At 37.1% G+C, this 20,739-nt stretch overlaps 1 protein-coding gene across 5 annotated transcripts in view; it reads right to left on the bottom strand.

Moving 5' to 3' along the window:
- Positions 1-20,739, bottom strand: part of NEK10 (NIMA related kinase 10) — a 219,079-nt gene that overhangs the window by 147,274 nt on the left and 51,066 nt on the right. For all 5 annotated transcript variants that reach the window (XM_045537824.1, XM_045537804.1, XM_045537820.1 and 2 more), the window contains 11 exons: positions 17,742-17,966; positions 14,752-14,891; positions 12,563-12,624; positions 10,963-11,040; positions 9,026-9,090; positions 7,471-7,573; positions 7,249-7,377; positions 6,568-6,705; positions 3,539-3,584; positions 1,770-1,891; positions 1,528-1,630 (listed from right to left, as the gene is read on the bottom strand). In XM_045537824.1, the coding sequence (XP_045393780.1) occupies positions 1,528-1,630; positions 1,770-1,891; positions 3,539-3,584; positions 6,568-6,705; positions 7,249-7,377; positions 7,471-7,573; positions 9,026-9,090; positions 10,963-11,040; positions 12,563-12,624; positions 14,752-14,891; positions 17,742-17,966 (1,211 nt within the window). The remainder of the gene's footprint in view (positions 1-1,527; positions 1,631-1,769; positions 1,892-3,538; positions 3,585-6,567; positions 6,706-7,248; positions 7,378-7,470; positions 7,574-9,025; positions 9,091-10,962; positions 11,041-12,562; positions 12,625-14,751; positions 14,892-17,741; positions 17,967-20,739) is intronic.

The following is a 20,739-nucleotide window of genomic DNA, read 5'->3' as shown; positions in this document are numbered from 1 at the left end:
TTTGAGGGTTTTTTTTATTTTTTAAACTAATATAGGATATTCTACTTACAAAAATCTAAACACGAAATCTAATCATTGTTTCTGAAGACATGTGGTTATGGTAAATGTGTACATTTGGAATTGCCTCATGAGTAATTAGATTCTTGTAGAACTAAGGGACTCAGCTTTGAATGTCATATGTTTCTCACATTGATAACATTTAGGGCAGTGGTCTCCAAAGCTGGGTAATCGAATAGGGGACAGGAAAAATATTAAAACCTCTATTTTGATTTTTAAATGCATCTCTTCATATTTTATTTATGTAGACTTTGTTATGTACTGTAGAATCTTTGTACAGCAATATACATATAGAATTTACAAATAAGTCTACATATATTGGCAGTACATTCTCAAAACTAATTCTACTGATGGGATGTTATGATCAAAAATATTTGAAGACCACTGATTTAGGAAGATAGCTTCCTCCTTGTAGTTTGTGAACCATTAAAGTCCATGAGAGTAACACAAGTGTTCATGAGTGAAGAAGGCAAAAAAACTTAATATATCATCCTAAGCTAAAAAATTAATTTTAAGTTATGGTTGGGAATTACTCAAGTGTGGGGAATAAATAAACCTTCTAATTTATAAAATTTTGTCCAACATTAGGTCTACCTGCTACAAATGAAAATATTGTAACAAAAACCATATGTTAAAGTATACAAATGGCCGGATTTTTTATAGAACTCAATATGTACATTTGTCACCCATAAAGCACAGACTATGGTAAAATAGTTCACAACAATGTGCTCATGTGGCAGTCACAAAAACTTTCATTGACAAGGTAGTGTTCTACAGAAAGAAAAAATCCAGAAACCATTGATTCTGGAATTAAATACTCAAGTATCCTAAGAGTAGCTTATTCTCAGCCGGGCGCGGTGGCTCACGCCTATAATCCTAGCACTCTGGGAGGCCGAGGCGGGTGGATTGCTTGAGCTCAGGAGTTCGAGACCAGCCTGAGCAAGAGCGAGACCCCGTCTCTACTAAAAAAATAGAAAGAAATTATCTGGCCAACTAAAATATATATATAGAAAAAAATTAGCCAAGCATGGTGGCACATATCTGTAGTCCCAGCTACTCGGGAGGCTGAGGCAGAAGGATCGCTTAAGCCCAGGAGTTTGAGGTTGCTGTGAGCTAGGCTGACGCCACGGCACTCACTCTAGCCCGGGCAACAAAGCAAGACTCAGTCTCAAAAAAAAAAAAAAAAAAGAGTAGCTTATTCTCTTATATTGGCAAAATACAACTTAATCATTTAGTAAGAAATATACTAGTCACTGTCCAACATGGTAGCCACTAGTTATATAGGGATATTTAAATTAATTAAAATTTATTTCCTCAGTCACACTAACTATATTTCAAGTGCCCAATAGCCACATGTGGTTAGTAGCTACCATAGTAGACCACAGAGAACATTCCCATGAGTGCCAAAAGTTTTATTGGACACGACTACTCCAGAATAATACTCAGAAATTTTAACACTTTTGTACTTACTAACTGTTACTTTGTCCTTATCCCCCAACATGATGTTGTTTGGCGTCAGATCTCTATGGACAATCCTCTTCTCCTTGTGTAAGTACCGAAGAGCTAAACATAGCTTGAAACAAGGAATAAAAAAAAAAATTATTTCCCCCAACATATATACAGTCAATGATAATACTGCACATGTCTCTAAGAAACTAGCTCAGAACTTTACTGTTTAAAGAAAAATTTAATGGAGATAAAAGTGTGCCTACCTGTATAAATATTTTCCACAGTCTTTCTTCAGTAAAATGGTGGTGTTTTTCCTTCAACGAACTGAAATGCTCTCCAAGTGGTGCTCCTTCTATGAGTTCCATAACTATGTACAATCTATCATCTATATAAAAATGCAAAAAAGGTAATAGAAATTTAAATTCAATATAGACATCTTGAAAAACCTTACGAATTAGAGTCCAAGTTTCCCAATGAGCATGCAGGGCACAACACTGAAGAATTAGAGATGTGCTAAAATATGGATTGACTCAGCCCTGGAGGGGATGAAAGTGAGGGGGTCTTAGGGCAATTGGAGCACCGCCAAAATCTCTTCTTGCTATAGGCAGCTTCCTAGCAGAAGTGTATGCCGGCAAATATTATAATTTTTTATGTATGCCAGGATGTGGAATGATTGGAAGGTGCCAAAGAGAATAAGCAAATGATTTCCAGTCATGGAGGGTTCCCTGAAGAATATGAAAACCTGTCTTTCCTCTCAATAGTCTAAATTTACCCTCATATCAGGTCAGACATTTAGAAAATTGCATTTATACTACATTGTTTTGTAGTATAAACGAGTATAGATTTACCTTACAGATTCTTACACTGGAATAATGCCATGATCTTGCAATGACATCTGAAAATACCACCCATGATAGAAATTTCTGTTATGCCCCTCAAGAGCAGAGAAAGTTGGACTTCCCCTGGTTTTATCTTATGGATACTGGGAATTTCATGACTGATTGTATTTGTCTGCTTTGGATGCCAAGAAACAAAGAAGTACATTCTACTTCCTCCTCTAAAAACCAATATTAAATTATGGCATGTGATATGTCTCTTTCATGACTTTTGGATATATATAAAATTTGTATGTACACAACATTTACAAAAATGGAATCATACTATACATATTCTGCAACTTATACTTTTTTTCATTAAACAGCCTTATATTTCAGTACACACAGATGCATACCATTCTTTCTGTTGATTGTATAGTGTAACACAATATGGGTATATCATAATTTACTTAATCATTCTCCTACATACAGACATTTATATTGTTTCCAATTTTTCATAAGTTCAAGAAATATTTATTGTATGTATTAATCTGACCTCTAGCTTATATTTTTATTTTCTCACCTTTTATTTCTTTGTAGCAATTTCCTAATATATTTTATCATATTTTATGTATTTTTAAGCCACTTCCAATTCTTTTGGGGAGCTACCAGGTTGTAAAAAAGTTTAAATTTTTTTTATATTAAGACAAGTTTTGATCCAGTATTCCATACTTGCAGAGTGAGTCTGCCTGCAGAATCAGTCAAGGCTCCATCGCCACCTTGTGGCATTAACTTGAACTTCAAGTAAAAGAAATCACAAGGACAGCCTGCTCCAATCTACTTTGGGGGTGGAAAATGTCATCTAATTCAACAAAAATCCTTTTCATTTTTTCTTAAAGAACCCACCATCCTTAGTTTTCTTTTTTCCTGATCTTAGTAAGTGCTTTTCTGTATATGAAAACAACAATAACTATTTTGGTTTGTTCATGCAGTATCTTTCACATGGGGACCTAAGCATTTTATAAGTGTCTTCAGGTCATTGATTACATCACTGTTTCACTGGTCAAGAAAGCGATGCTTAAGATCATCCACTGTCATAGTCACAAAGAAATAAATTAAATATTTGATTAAGTTTATTTTATGACATTCTAATACAAAAAATATGTAAGTAACAAAGATGTTTCCATAATTAGAAACACATGAAAACTCATACTTACTTTCCAGAAATGTTTTGTAATAACGTACAACATTGGGATGATAAAGCTATAAGAAAATAAATAACAAGCATTTATTACACTACTTCAAAACACAAACCTTTTTTATAGTCTGTTTAGTAGGACTTCATCTTTGAAGCCAACAAAGAAATTATTATATTTACATTTATTTATAAAACTAACCATTTTAAGATATCATCTAATTGTGATTTATATAATTTTTAAAAATTTGTTGCTTACAAAACTAATCTGAAAATAGCAATCTTCTATATAGTCTTACGAAACAAAATTAAAACTGTGCTTTACCACCTAACTTAACTAAAATAGAGAATTTTAGAACTAGAAGGAAGCTTTAGAATTCACTTAGCACTTCCTGCCCCGACATCACACCAGACTGCATAAAGGAAAAAACTGAAATGAAGTCAGTTATGTTGAATACATATATTCATTGCTCCTTACCTCTGTCTACCACCTAAATATTTATATAGTTTGTATCTATTACACTATTTCTGTCTATGCCCTACAAAACGATTAATATGAAAATAAAATAACCTAAAAGTTAACTCAGTTTAAATTATAATAATAGTTGACAAGGACTCCATTCATTTTGTTTTTAATTTTTTTTTATTTCAGCATATTACAGGGGTACAAATGTTTAGGTTACATATATTGCCTTCAAGCGTGCCCATCCTCCAGACGGTGCACTTAACCAAGCTCTAGTCAGGGTCCTCTGTGTCTGCTTGGCTAGGTCTCATCCTTGGTCTGCTCTGCTCAGTTTTCACATGAATCCTTCTAAGTCAGTTTATGGAAAATCCCCCAACCCTTGGTATCCAATAAAGTTCCTCATCCCCTCACCCTTGATATCTAACCAAGTCTCTCTTAGTAATTTTCCATTCACTGACCCCCTCACCCTGTAAATTGCCTACAAATTCTCAGCTGTCCTTCTTGAATTTAGAGTTAGGTTCAGTCTCTCTCCTCTATTGCAATAGCTTTACCCCACTGCAATAGTATTGAATACAAGTCTTCCTTGCCATTTTTTAAAAGTGCCTAGTGCAATTTCTTTTTGATATAAGTTTACTTAAGGATATAAATGAAAATTTGACTTTTTTAAATTAAAAAAGACCATTTTCTATGAAAATACTAATTTTTATAGTCATTTATTTATAATTTTAGCTTCTAGGTAAATTGGAATTTGTCTTATCTCAGAAGAGTCACCATCACATCTAAATGGCTTGCATCTTTTTTTAGTTTGTCTGTGACACTTTTTGGAAGGAGACTGCTAGCTGTCCACCAAAATCCTACTGTCCCACTCCTCCACTGCAACACAGTAGTAGCTAGACATGGCTTCCTAGTTAGAGAGCACAACTCTCAGCCTCTCTTGCAGCCGGGGGTGGGGCTATAACTAAGTTCCCACCCATGGAATGTTAGGGGAAACGTGGCATTCCTGTGTCTGAGCCCTAAACATTGGGAGTGGCCCTCCATGCTCCTCCCACTTTGGATGGGAACGTGCCTATGGCAGTTTCAACCACTCAGCTGAGGACAATGCCCTTGGAGGTAGCAGAGCAAGAAGAGAGAAAAAAACCAGTGTTCCCAAATGAGTGCATACAACAGGGAACACTACCAACCTGGATGACCCACTTTGGGATTGTTACATGAAAGAGAAATAACCCTGTGAGGCCTCTTTTTTAAGCTCTTATGTTTTGGAGCCTCTTTGTCACTGCAGGTTAGTCTCAATCTTAACAAATACACCCCCCCCATTCTAGTCCCATTTCTGTTGCTTCTGTCTACCACGACCTCCTCCTTTTAGGGCTCAATGTTATTATACCTCCCACTGGTTTGATCAGCAATTTAATCAGCAATTGTATGACTATGAGTTACCTCAAAGTCCAGGTAGATGCCTCTTATCTGGCCCCACCCTGATATTTTCTTTTCTTAGGAAATGTGCTAAAACAAGTAATCTAGCTCATCAGCTAGATAGTGGCTGGCAGATTTTAAACAATATGGGACCATGTAAACAATCAGAACCATATCCTGGACCTAACTCACTGGCAAGGACTATAATCCAAATTTAGGTCCAGATGAAGATATGGGACTGGCTTAGGTCAAAAGTCATGTTCTAGCCTTGTGCTAGAATGAAACAGCATAATGTAGAAGGCCAAATTATCCTAAACATGAACAAACGCTAACTTTTTAAAATTTAATCTATTAGTATATAAAAGTCAACTGTAAAATAAGCTATTAATGATATACTTATTGTAATTTATAAATTGAAGTAGAACTATAGCTTTTGATGAATAAAGATCATATTTATGGTATTTTTTATGTCCCAGCACAGACGCTTTGCAAATTTGACCAGTGGCGAACAAAGAGCAGCGAAGCTGATTGCTCTCCACAGGAGTTATAAATGAACAGTATTCGTAATGAATGTACAAATAAGGAAGGCTGTAAAAGAAACCAATGTGTTCTTGGATCACACAAAGAAATCCCATTTCTCTTTTGAAATGTTTATTCTTTCTCCCCAAACAAACTTCCATAATGATAACTAATTGAGCTGTTACATTATGTCAGAGTATTCTGCTCATGCCAATAAATAATAATCCATCTTGAAAAATCTACATTTTAGATTTAATAAGCCATATTTGAGGAATGTTAACAGCTTGGTTTCACTTGACAAAAGTCAGGAAACTCTTAGTCATATTTCTATGTATGTAACTAAGTAACCAAATATGCTAAAATATAATGAGAAGGGAACAGATAGGCTCACAGTGAAAAGGATTTCGCATATATGATGCACTCTGTGCCATAAACCCAATTGCTTTGCATCTATGACCCCGATACAAACTCCAAAAGGTGTTTTTATGTTTCAATGTCAAGTCTTTAAAAAGCTGGTGAAAATATCACTGCCTCAATGTCAATGATTTCACATAGCATTAGTTCATAAATAGCATGGACAAGGATAGTACAAGAATTTTATTGTCTTTTGATGACATTTATTTAAGAAAAACATATCCAGAAACAAGAAAATTATTTACCTGTTCTTTAATTATTGTTAATTCAGAAACAATATTCTTCACACTGCTGTCTCGATCTTTTTTGTCCTTTCCAAATGCTGGGTTATGCAAATTGACCTCTTTCATTGCTAAGAGATTTTGACCACTACGCTTTCTAACCTAAAATAAGGAAAACCACACACACACACACACACACACACACACAAAAGGAATGGGGTGAAAGTAGAAAGAGGAAGAAAGAGATAGATTAACAAGGTCACATGATTAACTGTCATCCAAATAAGTCACAGAGCATTTAAAATTCTGGCTGCATTTATATTAAGCTGAGCTCAAAATATTGGAATCTCCTGGGTCAGTCTGCAATATTCAGTAGGATTTCACTTGGTAAATACAGAAATACCGTTGTGAATTTAGAGATTGTATCGTGTATTGAGACAAGCTATTTTGACTATTTTTTGTGAGAGATTAATGATACCTTTTATCTTAAAAAATCAGTGCCCAATTTCTAGAGCTGAGAGTTAAGACAACATCAGCACAGCTATTTCTATCTGTTGAACAGAAACAATCATTCTAATTTTTATATCTATTTGTTCATAATTTTTCCATGACATAAGTTCCAATCCAATTGAGCATGGATGTGCAAGTGTGACGTTTGGTTTGTTTGGGAATATCAGAAATGTTGCTCCCCAAGGGCAAAGTCACCTTGTAAACACAGCCAAAAGCTCCACTTCCAAGATGATCCAAAATTGCATAGTTGCCTATATATTTCGAAGGAGCTTTGTTCTGATTAATGCTTTCAATATTTTCAGCAATTTGCTTCAGTTCATCCTCCTAACCAAAAAATATAAAGGAAATGGGTTGCTGTGATAAATTCTATCCTGACCACATAGTAGCCTGACAAAATATTTAAAATTCAGGACTTACCACTAATAAATTCAACTTTGATACCAATTCTTCATAAGCACTGATATCACGAACATAATGTCCTATGTCAATGAAGATCTCAAACAAGTCCGTGGGGAAAAGTCTACAGGAAAAAATACACACCCTTAACATAGAACTTGGAAGTTCTTGGGGTTACTCCCCTTTGGATGTAGCTCGCTCACAGATTAATTACATGAAACAAATGTAACTTCCTTAGCTTATCAACAAAGTGGGGGGAATAACACTCCCCGATTTATCTTGCAAAAATACACTATAGCTACAGGTCTTGAGGGGTAAGAAAAAACAAATGGAAGGGAAACTTCTAGAGATTTACAATGTAGCACAGTGCGTATAGTTAATAATACTGTGTTGTACACTTAAAATTTTAAAAAGGTATACTAGATCTCATGTTATATATTTTTTACCACAATAAAAAAAATAGATATGATATAGATGTTACAAAGAATTTATTTGTAAGATATCTGGGGAAGTAAGGTAGGTATTAAAAATATTAGGAAGGAATGTTTATTGGATGTTTATTGAGTACAGAGTGCTTTCATAAATGTCATATGATTCAATCTTCATATTAACCCTAAAAGGTAAATACTAGCTGAATTTTTAAATGTTTTATGGAAAAAAAAATTACAGGTAAATGAAAAATAAACCAAATGGAAAGATCTAGGCATCATTTCTAAGGTACTAGTTTCAATGGATTATTAAAATATTTAAGCTCACTAAAATGAATGGTTTAGACCCTTGAAATGAAAGGTTGTAATGTATCATAACTAATTTTACTTCCTTTTCCCCTAAATTTAAGTGTTCCATGGAAACAAAGTAACAACAGAAAATGGTACATGCTTTCTGTTTGATCTTATCCCAAAGACCAAAAGTCCATGCTTTCTAAATAAAAAAACACTATATTAACTCAAGAATTTATTTCTATTCTGCCTTATCAAAAAAATTTTAATAAGCACTTGTGCCTGTGATTTTGGCTAACCCGTCCAACTAAATGGTGTGCAGACCCCTGCTTCGGTAACTAGTGTTTGCTTCCCAAGATGGTGACTTTTCAGTCAGGCTCAGTCGACAGCACAGGCTCTGGACCCCTGGACATCCAGGCTTCTCCCCTTCAAATGACCTCCTACCCTATCAAGGATAGTCAGACAAATAGTTTGTTTTCCTATTGATTAAGGGAAAATGACCAGATCAATTTTCAAATTTCTTAATGAACAAAAATAAGCACATGTCACATGATGTCGTCCACTTAAAATGTTACTATCTTTAATTGCAAAAAAAACAAAACCAGAGTAGTCACATGTAATTAAAGGAGTTGTATTGATACAGTGATTTGCTCTTTGGTCACCATTGCCTTAATTTTCAGTATTAAGATATTGCTACAGTAGCTCAGTTATATCTGTGAAATCTAAGAAATCTGAAGATACACAATTTGCACAGTGATTCATTCTCTTAGTGCTGAATCTATATCAAGTACGTGAAAACAGTTCAATCTAATGATCTCTTCAATCTAATGATCACTTACATTTTTCTATGCTCATACCTTTTAAAGAGTGGTCTGTTTCTTTCCATACTAAAGAGAAATCTCAAAGCTCTGAATGCATAACACTGGAAAATAAAAGAATATGTGATTCTTAAATGGTAGCTCAACAAATTAAACCATTTTCAAGACAGAATAGTCATGCAGCAAACATTAAAGTGGCTTTATTGTGAGTGGCTGGCCCAAGCTGGAGCCAAAGCTTATGACTAAAAACAAAAAACACCAACACCTGGGGTAGTTCTTGTATTTTAAAAGTATTTATGTTGTAGAAACACTTGTTAGGGATCTTGGCCTTGTTTCACTCAGTACTTGTCATTAATTTCTTTCTAGAAAGTTACAAAATGAGTACAGAGACAAGAAATAAAATTCCTATACTGAGAAAACCAAACATCCAAAGATTTCCAGAAGCTCAAGGTTTATTTTGTTTCTAGCCTGCTATGTATGCCTCAATATTTATATGGTTTCTGTGAGAAAATAAACACTAGAAATGATGACATATAAAAATAGCCACAGGCACACTGGACTCAAACTTGACAAATTGGTCTCTTGAGTAAAGAGTCTTAAGCGTTCCCCAAATAGAACAATCGACACTAACTCCCTAGAACACTCCGAAAGGGGCCTGTGAGGCTTTAACTAAGAAAAATAAACATCTGACATTCTGCAGTGCTGAGAAAAAAAAGAGCACCCCAGCCTGCAGTTGTACCTGTACAATATGCCACCACTGGAGCAATCAGGGTCTCTCAATCGAATCTGGGATCATTTCATAAAATCAGTGATCTGAATGAATACAGAAGGGCCACAACAAAATTGCCCAGAGAGGCCTGGCAGATAACAAAAGGACATGAACTGCTCTTTGAGAGCAGTGGAGATTGTGAGAAAGGGAGAACATGAATGCTCCTCAAAAGCTGTTCCAAGTGGAAATTTTAAAAACCTTCTACTGGCTGAACGAAATGCATCTGCAGGATGGATTTGACTTTACATATTTTCCAGCACCGTGTCATATATCTGCAGCGCACTAAAGAAATCAAGTCCCATGGCTGTATGTTCTCACTGGTAGCTTTCCAAAACCCCCTGCCTGCCAGCACCTCCAAAAAGTCTCTGCTAGGTTTGGCCATCATTCTGGATGATAATTCTTAAATCAGACTGGAGACAAAGGTTGTTTCTTACTTCCTTTTCTAAGTGATTTTTTAAAAAGAGAAAAAGATGAGCCGCAACTACTGCAAAGGCTTACTTTAAATCCGATTTTTGTCATTCAGGACACTTCCCCCGCCTGCCCCCAATGTTTCATGCCTCAAAAAAGTCCATAGAACCCTGCATAAATCTCCCCACTTCTTAACTTTGAGGTCTCATCTTCTGGGGCACTCCCTCCCCCAACCACACACCCCAGCCCCAGGGAGCAGCCCAGCCTTCCCCAAGCACACTCTGAGCTCCCGGGCTCCCACACTTTGCAGATGATGTTCACTCTGTGTGGAATGTCCTTCTACCCGGCAGCAGATGCCACTGGTGCCCCACCCAGTATCTTCTTATCCACTTGGCAAGTCCCTTCTTATCCATCAAAATCTGTTTTACAGGTTTTCCTTTTTAAAGGCGAAATGTTAGTGACTGTGGTCCATGTTTAAAGACGGCAAGTAATTTTCCTCTGTTGTTATATTTTGATACATAAGCAATGCATATTTTTTTAAAAAATAGAATTGATTGCTAAGCAAAGAAACATGTAAATAAAATCCCCTAATTCTTTCACATAGACAAACCACTATTATCTTTTACATTGTTTTAATGTCATTCGATTCCATGCCAGCCTCCCTCAGGGGATATTTGTCCCTCGCAGTCAGCGTAAGGACCGGCACTAATTCAAAAATTCTAAAAAGCCTAAGTCATTTTACCAAATTTCCCTAGATTTCAATAATTTGATATTGAATAACAACAGACATGTTTATTACCTGTAATAGATTAGTTTTTGCTGCATTCTTTTGTTTATTTGGTAAAATTAGTTTTGCTATTGTATATACACCATTTTCCTGGAAGAATAAAGGGGCCGTGTTACCAATGACAATGCCATAGTGATGCAACTAAACAACTCAATAATTAATATTAAAGAAGAAATGTTAGTATAATTTTGGAACTTGAAGTAAATATTACAAGACAATACTTAAAATGTCAATGTAACACTTTTAAACACCAAAGACTACAACCACAATCTTATAATTTCCACTGTCTATAAAGAGTCAAGATATAATAAAGTATATAAATTTAAAGTGATTAAAATACTTTAAAAACAAAGAATAGAGGATTAAAAAGGGACAGGGTAAAGGGATCCAAATATCTTTATTCCTTACCTTTTAAACAATACCTGACTATGAAATATAATTTCTCCTTTATAGTTTTGGAATTAGGAATACATATAGATTAATCATTATAAAAAAACTTTTTAAAGAAAAAAAAGAAACAAGAATAATAGATTAAAAAAGAAAATGAAAGTTATCTGTGAAAACACAGTTAACATCTTTCTAGATTTTTTCTAATCCAAATATCTACATGGAGGAATGAATAAAAAGTATTAATTTATTGTTACTTTTCTATTATCTATTAAATATACAATTTACTGATCTCTGCTGTGTGGCGGCATTCATATTATAACTGTGAAGAGCTTTACTTGCCTTATTGCATCTAATCTTTATAGCTATGCTGTGAATTAGTTTATAATTTCCCTGTTTTATACATGAGGAAACCAAAACTTACAGAGTTTAAGTCATTTTTTCATAGTCCAAACCAGCAGGTAACAATGCAAGAAATTGAACCCCCATCTGGCCAGCTCCAAATACCCTGCTTCCTCCACTACCCCTTCATTTACTGAGTTTCCTTAGGGACATTAATCATTGATGATCTGATCCCTTACTAACTCTTAGGTATTTATGTATTTGAAGTTAAAGTTAGATATAGCGTATTAACCCACCCCAAAAGTTCCCTCTATATAAGTCAGTCAGGAGGTAACTTTTGCAATAGAAACCCACACAAGGGTTGTACACATATGTGTGTGTGTTTACATATTTATTTATTGATATTTATATCTGTATATATACACACACAAATACAGAGCTGTATATACAGTAGATTAATTAGTGGATTATACTTTGTGAAATCAGTTTCTTGGCAATAAATATTTTGTTTGGTGTGTCTCAATCACCTCTCACTGAATAACCTTGATGTATTATTCTTAGTTAAAATCCCTGCTGTCCTTAACTCATATATGTTCTATATGCCCAGAATTAAAGCAATTCAGAGTAACTTTTTAAAAAAATTAAAAAAATGAAAAGATTTTCACATAACGTAGGGAAAAAACATCAACACCAATTAACCACATGTCAGTCCTTTTTAAGTTAAGTGAATTAAAGAAGGAAAGACAGGAATATAAGGTGAAATTCTATTAGTTAAATACGTAAACACCATGTGATGAGACCTCCACACCTAGGAGCTGCCCCACAAGGTCAATCATCACACATACGGTGGCGGAGGCCTGACCTCGGAGGAGGGTGCTCTCACCTGTACCACCTGGTGTGCGTTGGTGTCGTTGAGCACCAGTTCAGTGAGGGCAGCACAGCAGGCTGGAATGAAAACAATCAAACACATAGTGTACCTCATCACTATAAATGCACTCTTACATAAATACCCTTACTCCACAGGGGATTTTATTAGCAAAGTCACTACTCAAGAAACACTAATTTTCCTTCTGGCCCCACTCTGAAAGAAGCGAAGCTGACTTTTAGTGGCTTCTAACCCTCCCTTCCATGGAATTCATGTGCATGTACATCCCACAGCAGCGGTTTACTAAGCAGCTACTGTGCACCAGGAAGTAAGGACTGTATCTGTCTGGTTCATTGTAATCCCCCGTGCCTGACATATGCCTGTCACTTAGCATGTGCTCAATAAATACATTACTATGGTTGATAAATGAATGAATGCTTTAAATATAATATCCAAATCAATCCTTCTAATCAGAGTATGTATTATGATTACCAGTTTTACTGATGAGAAAACAGGTTCAGAGAGGTTAATAGACTACGCCACACAACCAGTCGGGGAAGGGGCCAGAAGTCCAGACCCCGTCTGCCAGACATTAAATCCCAAGTCCTGAGCAGCACCACTCCTGCCTCCTTTCAGCATCGTGGCAGCCTTGGGTGGCATCATGTACTGAGATGCTTGGTCTCCCAGAGGTACGCCAGACTCTGCAGCACAGAGCACCCCTAAAGGATAATACTCTTTTATTGAGCCTTGCCTTGCGTTTTGGTCCAGCTGTGGGCTAAAGACTTTATACACATCCTCATGTAATTCTCACAATAACCTTCTGTCACTGATACCACAATTATCACCATTTTACATGAGCAAAACTGAAGCTTGGTCAGGTTAAAGAACTTGCCCAAGGCCATATAGCCATCAATGCGAATGGAGTCAAAACTCAGACCCTACTCTTAACACCCTTATGTTTTTAATTTTTATTTGTTTTTCCATTTTTATTTAGATATTAAATAAGCTATGTAAAGTAAACATCTTAAGTGTACAGCTTGATGAGATAGTACATATCTATACACCCTCTACCCACCCCCCACCCAGGTGAATACATAGGCTATTTCCAGTCTCCCAGTACTCCCCTGTGCCTCTTCCTAATTATGGGGGTTAACTCCCCTGTAATCCCACAAGTAGGTAACCGCTCTTCTGCCTTCTATCACCATCGATCTCACCCTCTCTTTGAGAAGGTCCTAGAAATACTCAGAGCTCTGGGATTCAACTGGATTAGACTTCCTAGGGAGGCTTCAAACAGTAAACCCACAACATGAGCCCTTGTATTAAGAGAGAGGCCTTTTACAGTAAGCAGAAATGACAATTCGAGGAGGGGATCCTATTTCCCTGTCTTCATAGTCTGTGAAGAAATATCTTCCCCGTTCTCCAACAGGAAATAGCAGGGAGCAAAGAAAGCCTGCCTTCTCCTACCCCCACTCCCTCATCTTCTCTCCCTACCAGTCTGCTCTTCCCCTTACGATTTCCCTGCCCCCTGCTGGCCCACACTCTATCTTGCGGCTCCCTTCCTGGGGACTGCTCTGGGGCACCCAGCTTGGCCTGGCAGCACTCAGACTGCACTGTAGCTCCACTTGTCCCAGGGGCCTGGTGCCCCTGTGCATGACTGCTTGAGGTGGCCTGGCCAAAAAGCGTATTCATGCATCGTGACTCCTGCTTTCCTGTGAAAATCCCACACAGGGCAACATCTGCTGCTGCCTTCTCTTTGGAGCTCACCAAGCAGGAGGAAGGCACTCCCTCACATCTGGTGAGATGAGTGTGTGCGCTGCAGACCTTCCTCCCTTAAGTAGGGTGTCCTGAGGTTGAGAAAGTTCCAGAAAGCATGATTCTGGCCACAGATCAAGCTGCATTCTCTAATCCAACTTCATCAATAATAAAGCTAATATTTATTTTGTCTCTTTATCTCAGACTTCTGTGTTTACTTCTCAGTGAGTTCAGAATATGGAAGAGAGAGAAAAGTTTGTTGTATCATTAATCTGCAAATCCAACACTAGTACCAAGAAATGTGTGGCATCCACGTGGGTTTAACTTTACATTTCTGTAAATTTACAAATTGAACCTAATTAACACTACCATCTTAACTTTATAAGAGGCAATAATAAAGCAACATCATAAATTATACAGTATCAAATAATTAAAAGTAATAATATAACAAATACCTGCTTGAAGAGAGAAAGTATTTTCTTGTATTTCCTGAGGGCTTAAATCTTCTGATAAATGAAGCTGCTGGATTCGGCCTGCAGCATTTGCACTCGACAGGCTTCCGATCGAGGAACGATCAGAAACAAAATTTCTGTCTCTGGAAAAGAAAAGTTAATGCACAGACCATTTATCAATTTTCCTTCATGGTCAGTCTTTGCTGTATCCTGTTTAAGAAATCATTGCCTTCCCCATGTCATGAAGTTGTCTGTACTGTTTCACTTTCCAATCCACCTAGAATCGATTGTGTGTGATGTGAGGTAGAAGTCATTTTTCTTCTTATGTTCACTGAACTGACTACAGACTATTTATTGAAAACCCTGTCCTTTCCCCACGGCTCCAGGTGGCCACCGTTGTTTTTGAACTCTCTACTCTGCTGCAATCAACTCACTTGCATACATCTCAGTCTTAATTATTCTGAGTTTTCTTTTTCCATGAAATTCCTGTTTTCCTTTATTCTAGGAAAGTTCTCTATGAACTTTTTTCTCTCTTTTTATTTTACTCTCTACCTCAGGAATCTCAATTATCCACATGCTGAAAACCCATGTTCTGTTGGCCTTACCTTCGAGTTTCTAATTGCTTTCATTCCTTCATCTTTTCCCTCTGCATTATATTTAATTTTTTCAAGCTTGTCCTCCATTTTACTACTTCCTGTTTTTTTCTGGTATTCTAGAGAGTTTATCAGTTCTCTGGGTGTTATCAGTCCTCACTTTCTTTCCTAGCTATGCAATCTCCTTCCCTTTTTTGTTGTCCTATCATTTCATCTTTAATCTTCTTTCATAAATTCATGTTCTGCTTAATGTCTTTGATAAAATAAAACATTTGTTTTTCTGTTTACTCAGTGCACTGTCTTCCACAGCAGATCCTTCATCTACATGATTACCATATTTTTTCATTTATTTATTTTTTTCTGGTAGCAGCTCTATCTGGATTTCTATGTGCCCAAATATCATGTGGATGGAGTCTCCCTGACTTCCTTCTCGTATCATCTGGGTCCACTGGTGTCCTTCCTTCAATACACATGGAAAGGTAATGGAGCTGGGTCTAGGGACAGCCATAACTGGTGATCATATCTGTCAACATAATTATCTCCAAACTCAAATTTTATGGATGTCTCCACCTGATCAAGAGTATGTAGCCCTTGGAGAACTACCTTTGAGTTTGGGATTGCAGGTGAATGGGCACGAACAGGTTTCCGGGAAACTGCCCTGACAATAGCACCTGTTCATACTCAAACCACCAGACAACCTGGCAACCTCCACCCCTAGTGCCAGCTCCAGGCAGCCCAGGGACAGGCACCAGCTCTGAAAGGATATTGTTTATCCAGCTGGGGCAATAAACTCTCCCAGAGAACCAAGACATATTTAACATAGAATAAGAGTTGACATATCATTTTCCCAGGGAAGAGTTCTCTAACATTGCACCATAAAAACAAACTAGAAAATGACTCTTCAGACATGAAAGAAGTCTTTTCTATCAAGGATAGTTATGACTTGAGCAAAAGAGGGAAACTAGTGCCTTGTATTAGATTCACCTGTATGTGAGAAAAAGGGCAGGTTTTATTTTTGAAGTATTGCTTAATTATATAGCTCTTCTCTAACAGGGCAGCCCACAGCTATTGTAACAGATACGACTGACCAATTATAAACAATAACCACCATTATCATCACCATCGTCATCCTACAAGCCCCCAAAAAAACCTTTGGCAATTGTAATTATTTTGACCAAGGGGCTGGCTTATATCTCAGCACTAATGAAAGGTTTATAATTTATACTTTAATTGAGACTTTCTTATGATGGTCATAAAAGCATGTAGATTGCGTCAACAGTCTATAAATTTTTTTGCCTTTGTTTAAGTAATAACAGAAATAATTAAAGCTACTGTTCATATCTCTATAGTCTGTTCTTGTGCTTCAGAACATTCCCTCAGAGAAAATGAAGTTGGTAACACATAGTTTCGCTATATCCCTAGAAGCATAACAAGTACAAAGTCTTAATAATATTGATTTGATAATATATTAAAATTGATCAGTCACTTTGCCTTTATTCTAACAGTCTTTATTTATATACTACAGATCATAAATGTGATCCCTTTCAAGCATACATATTCACTTTTAACTTTGATTCAGTATCCATAGGGCTGAATTATGCTTTATAATAAAATTAGGTAATAGGATCTTCCCATGGAAGGTACCAAAAGATATTATTGTTCACTACCTCAATATATTTAATTAAGAAAATGCAGAAGTTAGACTGTGACATAATCCTAGAGAATTTCAATTGGAAACTATGTTAAAAAACTATTCCTTCCCCATGCTCATGGCTTAGAGTGTCACTGGAATTCTACTTTTAAAACAGAAATAATAAAACTCATCTTACAGGACTGCAAAGAAGATTAGAAAGAAAAGTAGAGCAACTGGAACAGGGTCAGTAACATGGCAACCACTTGATTAATGATATCATCTCTTATTTTAAATAAGGATTATATATCTGTTCCTTTAAATTGGGCTTTCCTTTTACAGATAGATAGTATGTATACACACACAAACATTTTAGTAAAATATTAGTAATTATTGTACTTTTTGGCATGACAAAGTATATATACTGATTCAAGGTAAAGATGGCAAGACAGACGTTTTCTTTAAGTTACTGGATTTCCATTCAGCCTACATTACATTTGCAGACTGATGGCCTTTTACAGTCCTGGCACTGTTCTGGAGGCTGGTGACACAAAGATAAATATATCAGGGTCCCCAAGGAATTTAAAAGATGAATGACCCTGACATTGATATAGAGCATGCTTGCGACAAGTACAGATGGCTCTGGAAAACATGAATAGCCAAAGAACCCACAGTGGGAATGAGGTGAGCACACACCCAATATGCCATCTTGTCAGAGGCCCAGCCTTCAATGGAGGGGGCAAAGCAGGCCAAAGCCCACTTGGACTCACCCTCGTAAAATGTGAAGAAGCTGCTTGATGCCTCCCCAAATGCGAATTTCCACACTGGTCTCGGGGTCCTCACAAACCTGGACCAGAATCCACACAACACTCCAGAGTAGCTTCAAGTGGTCAGAGTGGAGCAGACTGAGGAGAACAGGTATCCCCTCGTAGAGCTTCACCTGCTCTTTCACCTGGGGTTCGGCACAGAGCAGGCGCAGCAACTCCGCGGTTAGTCTGAAAGAGATGGGGAGGGTGGGGATGAGAATCACAGCGTTGCCAGTTAGTGACTTTATATTTAGACTAAAGCTATCATCACTGCATGAAATATAACTCTAACATTTTCTAAGCCACGGGTCAACATAGGTTTTCTGTAAAGGGCCAGACCAAAGCCAAATGTTTTCAGCTTTGTTAACCACATAATCTCTGTCACAACTACTCAGCTATGCTAAGATAGCATGAAAGTAGCCATCGGTAACACATAAAAATGAATGAGCGCCCAGGCGTGGTGGTTCACGCCTATAATCCCAACACTCTCGGAGGCCGAGGCCAGAGGATCACTTGAGGTCGGGAGTTCAAGACCAGCCTGGGCAAGAGCAAGATCCTGTGTCTACTAAAAACAGAAAAAATTAGCCTAGTGTGGTGGTGCAGGTCTGTAGTCCCAGCTTCTCAGGAGGCTGAGACAGGAGGATCGCCTGAGCCCAGGAGTCTGAAGTTGCAGTGAGCTATGATGACGCCACTGCACGATAGCCAGGGCAATAGAGTGAGACTCTGTGTCCAAAAAAAGAAGAAGAGCATGCCAGTGTTACAATAAATCTTTATTTACAAAAACAAGCAGCAAGTCAAATTTAGCCTGTGAGTCATAGTTTGCTGACCACTGTTCAAAGTTATATCCTCATTGTATCCTCACTGGTCTGGTTAAAAACCGACTAACCAGCAAGTAGGTATCAATTCTAAACAATGAGATCTACATCGTGCTAAAGACAAAAGAAATATGAAAAGCTTTATTCAAGTCTTCAGAATCTTACTACATGGTTTCAAAAAAATAAGACATTCATAGATAATGTCAAAACACTACAATGCAGGGGAATTAAGTGCAAAGTTCTCAGTTACTATATACCCAGTGGAAAGTGAATAACAATGATGGGAAAGACAAGGTTCAGCTGAACCATGAAACATCATGATGAATGTTTCATAGAATCATCCTTAGTCCTCCAGTCTCACACTCTAAACACTCTCCCTGGATGCTACCATCCCTTCTTAGGGTTTTAAACACCGACTCTATCCTGGCATCATTATCTCAGCCCAAGCATTGCTCCAAACCTCCAGAAATTTTAGTCATGTGTGTGTTCCACAAGCACTCACCAGACTACCTCTAAACTCAAAGTCATTCTCTTCATCCCCAAATCTGTTTTTTCTCTTATATCCCTCATCTTGACTTATGGCACCACAATCTTTGCAATTTTCCAAGCCAGAAGACTGAGAGTCATCAAGATATTTCCTTCTCCTTCCACAACCTGCCAGCACCAAGCAAGAACTTTTGGTGTCTCCTATTTCCTGGGCAACTGCTGAGATTGATTCTCTTGAATGTCTGAAAACTAGCTAAGCCTACTGCTCCTCCCATCCCTGTGGTCCTTGATTGTGCTCAAGATATAAAGCCTTCTGTCATCTACCTTTCTAATATCCTCATTTCTGTACTGCTTTATAACTCCTTTCCCCTGAACCAATTTTCCATGGCTCCTCTCCCTCCCGAATTTTCTGCTCTGACATTAAGAACATGTATTCTTTGGTAAACAGTATTTGTTACCTTCACAAGCTTTCTACACCAAACATTCCCTCCCTGTTGTAAGTGGATATCAGTGTGTGGATATATTCCACCCCCATCCACCCCCATCTACCCCCATCCACCCACACACACACTGGTATCAGAATGATCTTTCAAAAAAATAAATCTGATCATGCTTAAAATCTTTGTGAGTCCCTGTAATGTTCATGAGAAAATCCACATCTTTATTTAGCACACACAGAGAGCATCATGACCTGAATAAAGGTGTCTTATTGCCTCATCTATAAAATGTGGAAAATAATAGGGTTACTGTGTAGATCAAATGAGTTAAAACATAAAAATGCTTAGAGCAGGTCTTAGCATATAGAAAGTACTGATCAAAGTTAGCTACATTTTTAACTTATCATTAACTGTCTTCTCTAATTTTCAGTTACTTTTCTTCCTTTGTTCCAACTGTGCCCAACCATGCACATTCCTCTAACACACCCAATTTCATGCCTCCATGTCAGAGCACCTTCTGTTTTCACTTGCTCTCTCCCTCTGCCTACATATCTCCTCTTTCCTCCAGGAAACCTGGCATAACCCCTCACTCTAATTGGGAGGTGTCTGATTTATGTTCCCAGAGTGCCTCATGTATTTTTCTACTTGCACCACTTACAGCACTATAGTGAAACCAGTGATTTGTCTGTCTGTCTGCTCCCCTAACTAGACACTTGTATCTTAGTTATCTTCGGTTTTCCAACTCCTGGTGCAGAGTCTGGCACCTTGTTTGTTGGGTGAATGAGTTCAGATAACCAAGTCTATAAGTATATAGACTTTTGTCTATATGTAACACTCTTTTACAATAACTCTTGTAAAAAGGTAAATCAGCCTTGAAGACAAATCCAAAAAAATTTACAAGTTTAGTGTCAGGGCTCATTGCTTGATTTCTGTTATCTATTTTACTTCTTTAGAAAATTATGATTTATTTAAGTAAATATCAAATGATTGCAACACTATTTAAACACAACCTAATAACTATCTGGATAAAGTAATACTTTAGAACAATGTTCAATTCAAGTGAAAATGAATCCATTCTACTCTAGATTCTATTTTGAGTTATTATATCAGGTGATCACAAAACACGTCAAGATCACAAAACACGTCAGTAGCTACCTTTGTTTTACTTGCCTTAGGCACAATTGATTTTAGAAATCTAGTCATTTATTGTACACAAAACTGAAA

The sequence above is a fragment of the Lemur catta genome, chromosome 1, assembly GCF_020740605.2.
Source record: "Lemur catta isolate mLemCat1 chromosome 1, mLemCat1.pri, whole genome shotgun sequence".
NCBI classification, from domain to species: Eukaryota; Metazoa; Chordata; class Mammalia; order Primates; family Lemuridae; genus Lemur; species Lemur catta.
This window is presented reverse-complemented; position numbering and strand designations above follow the sequence as displayed.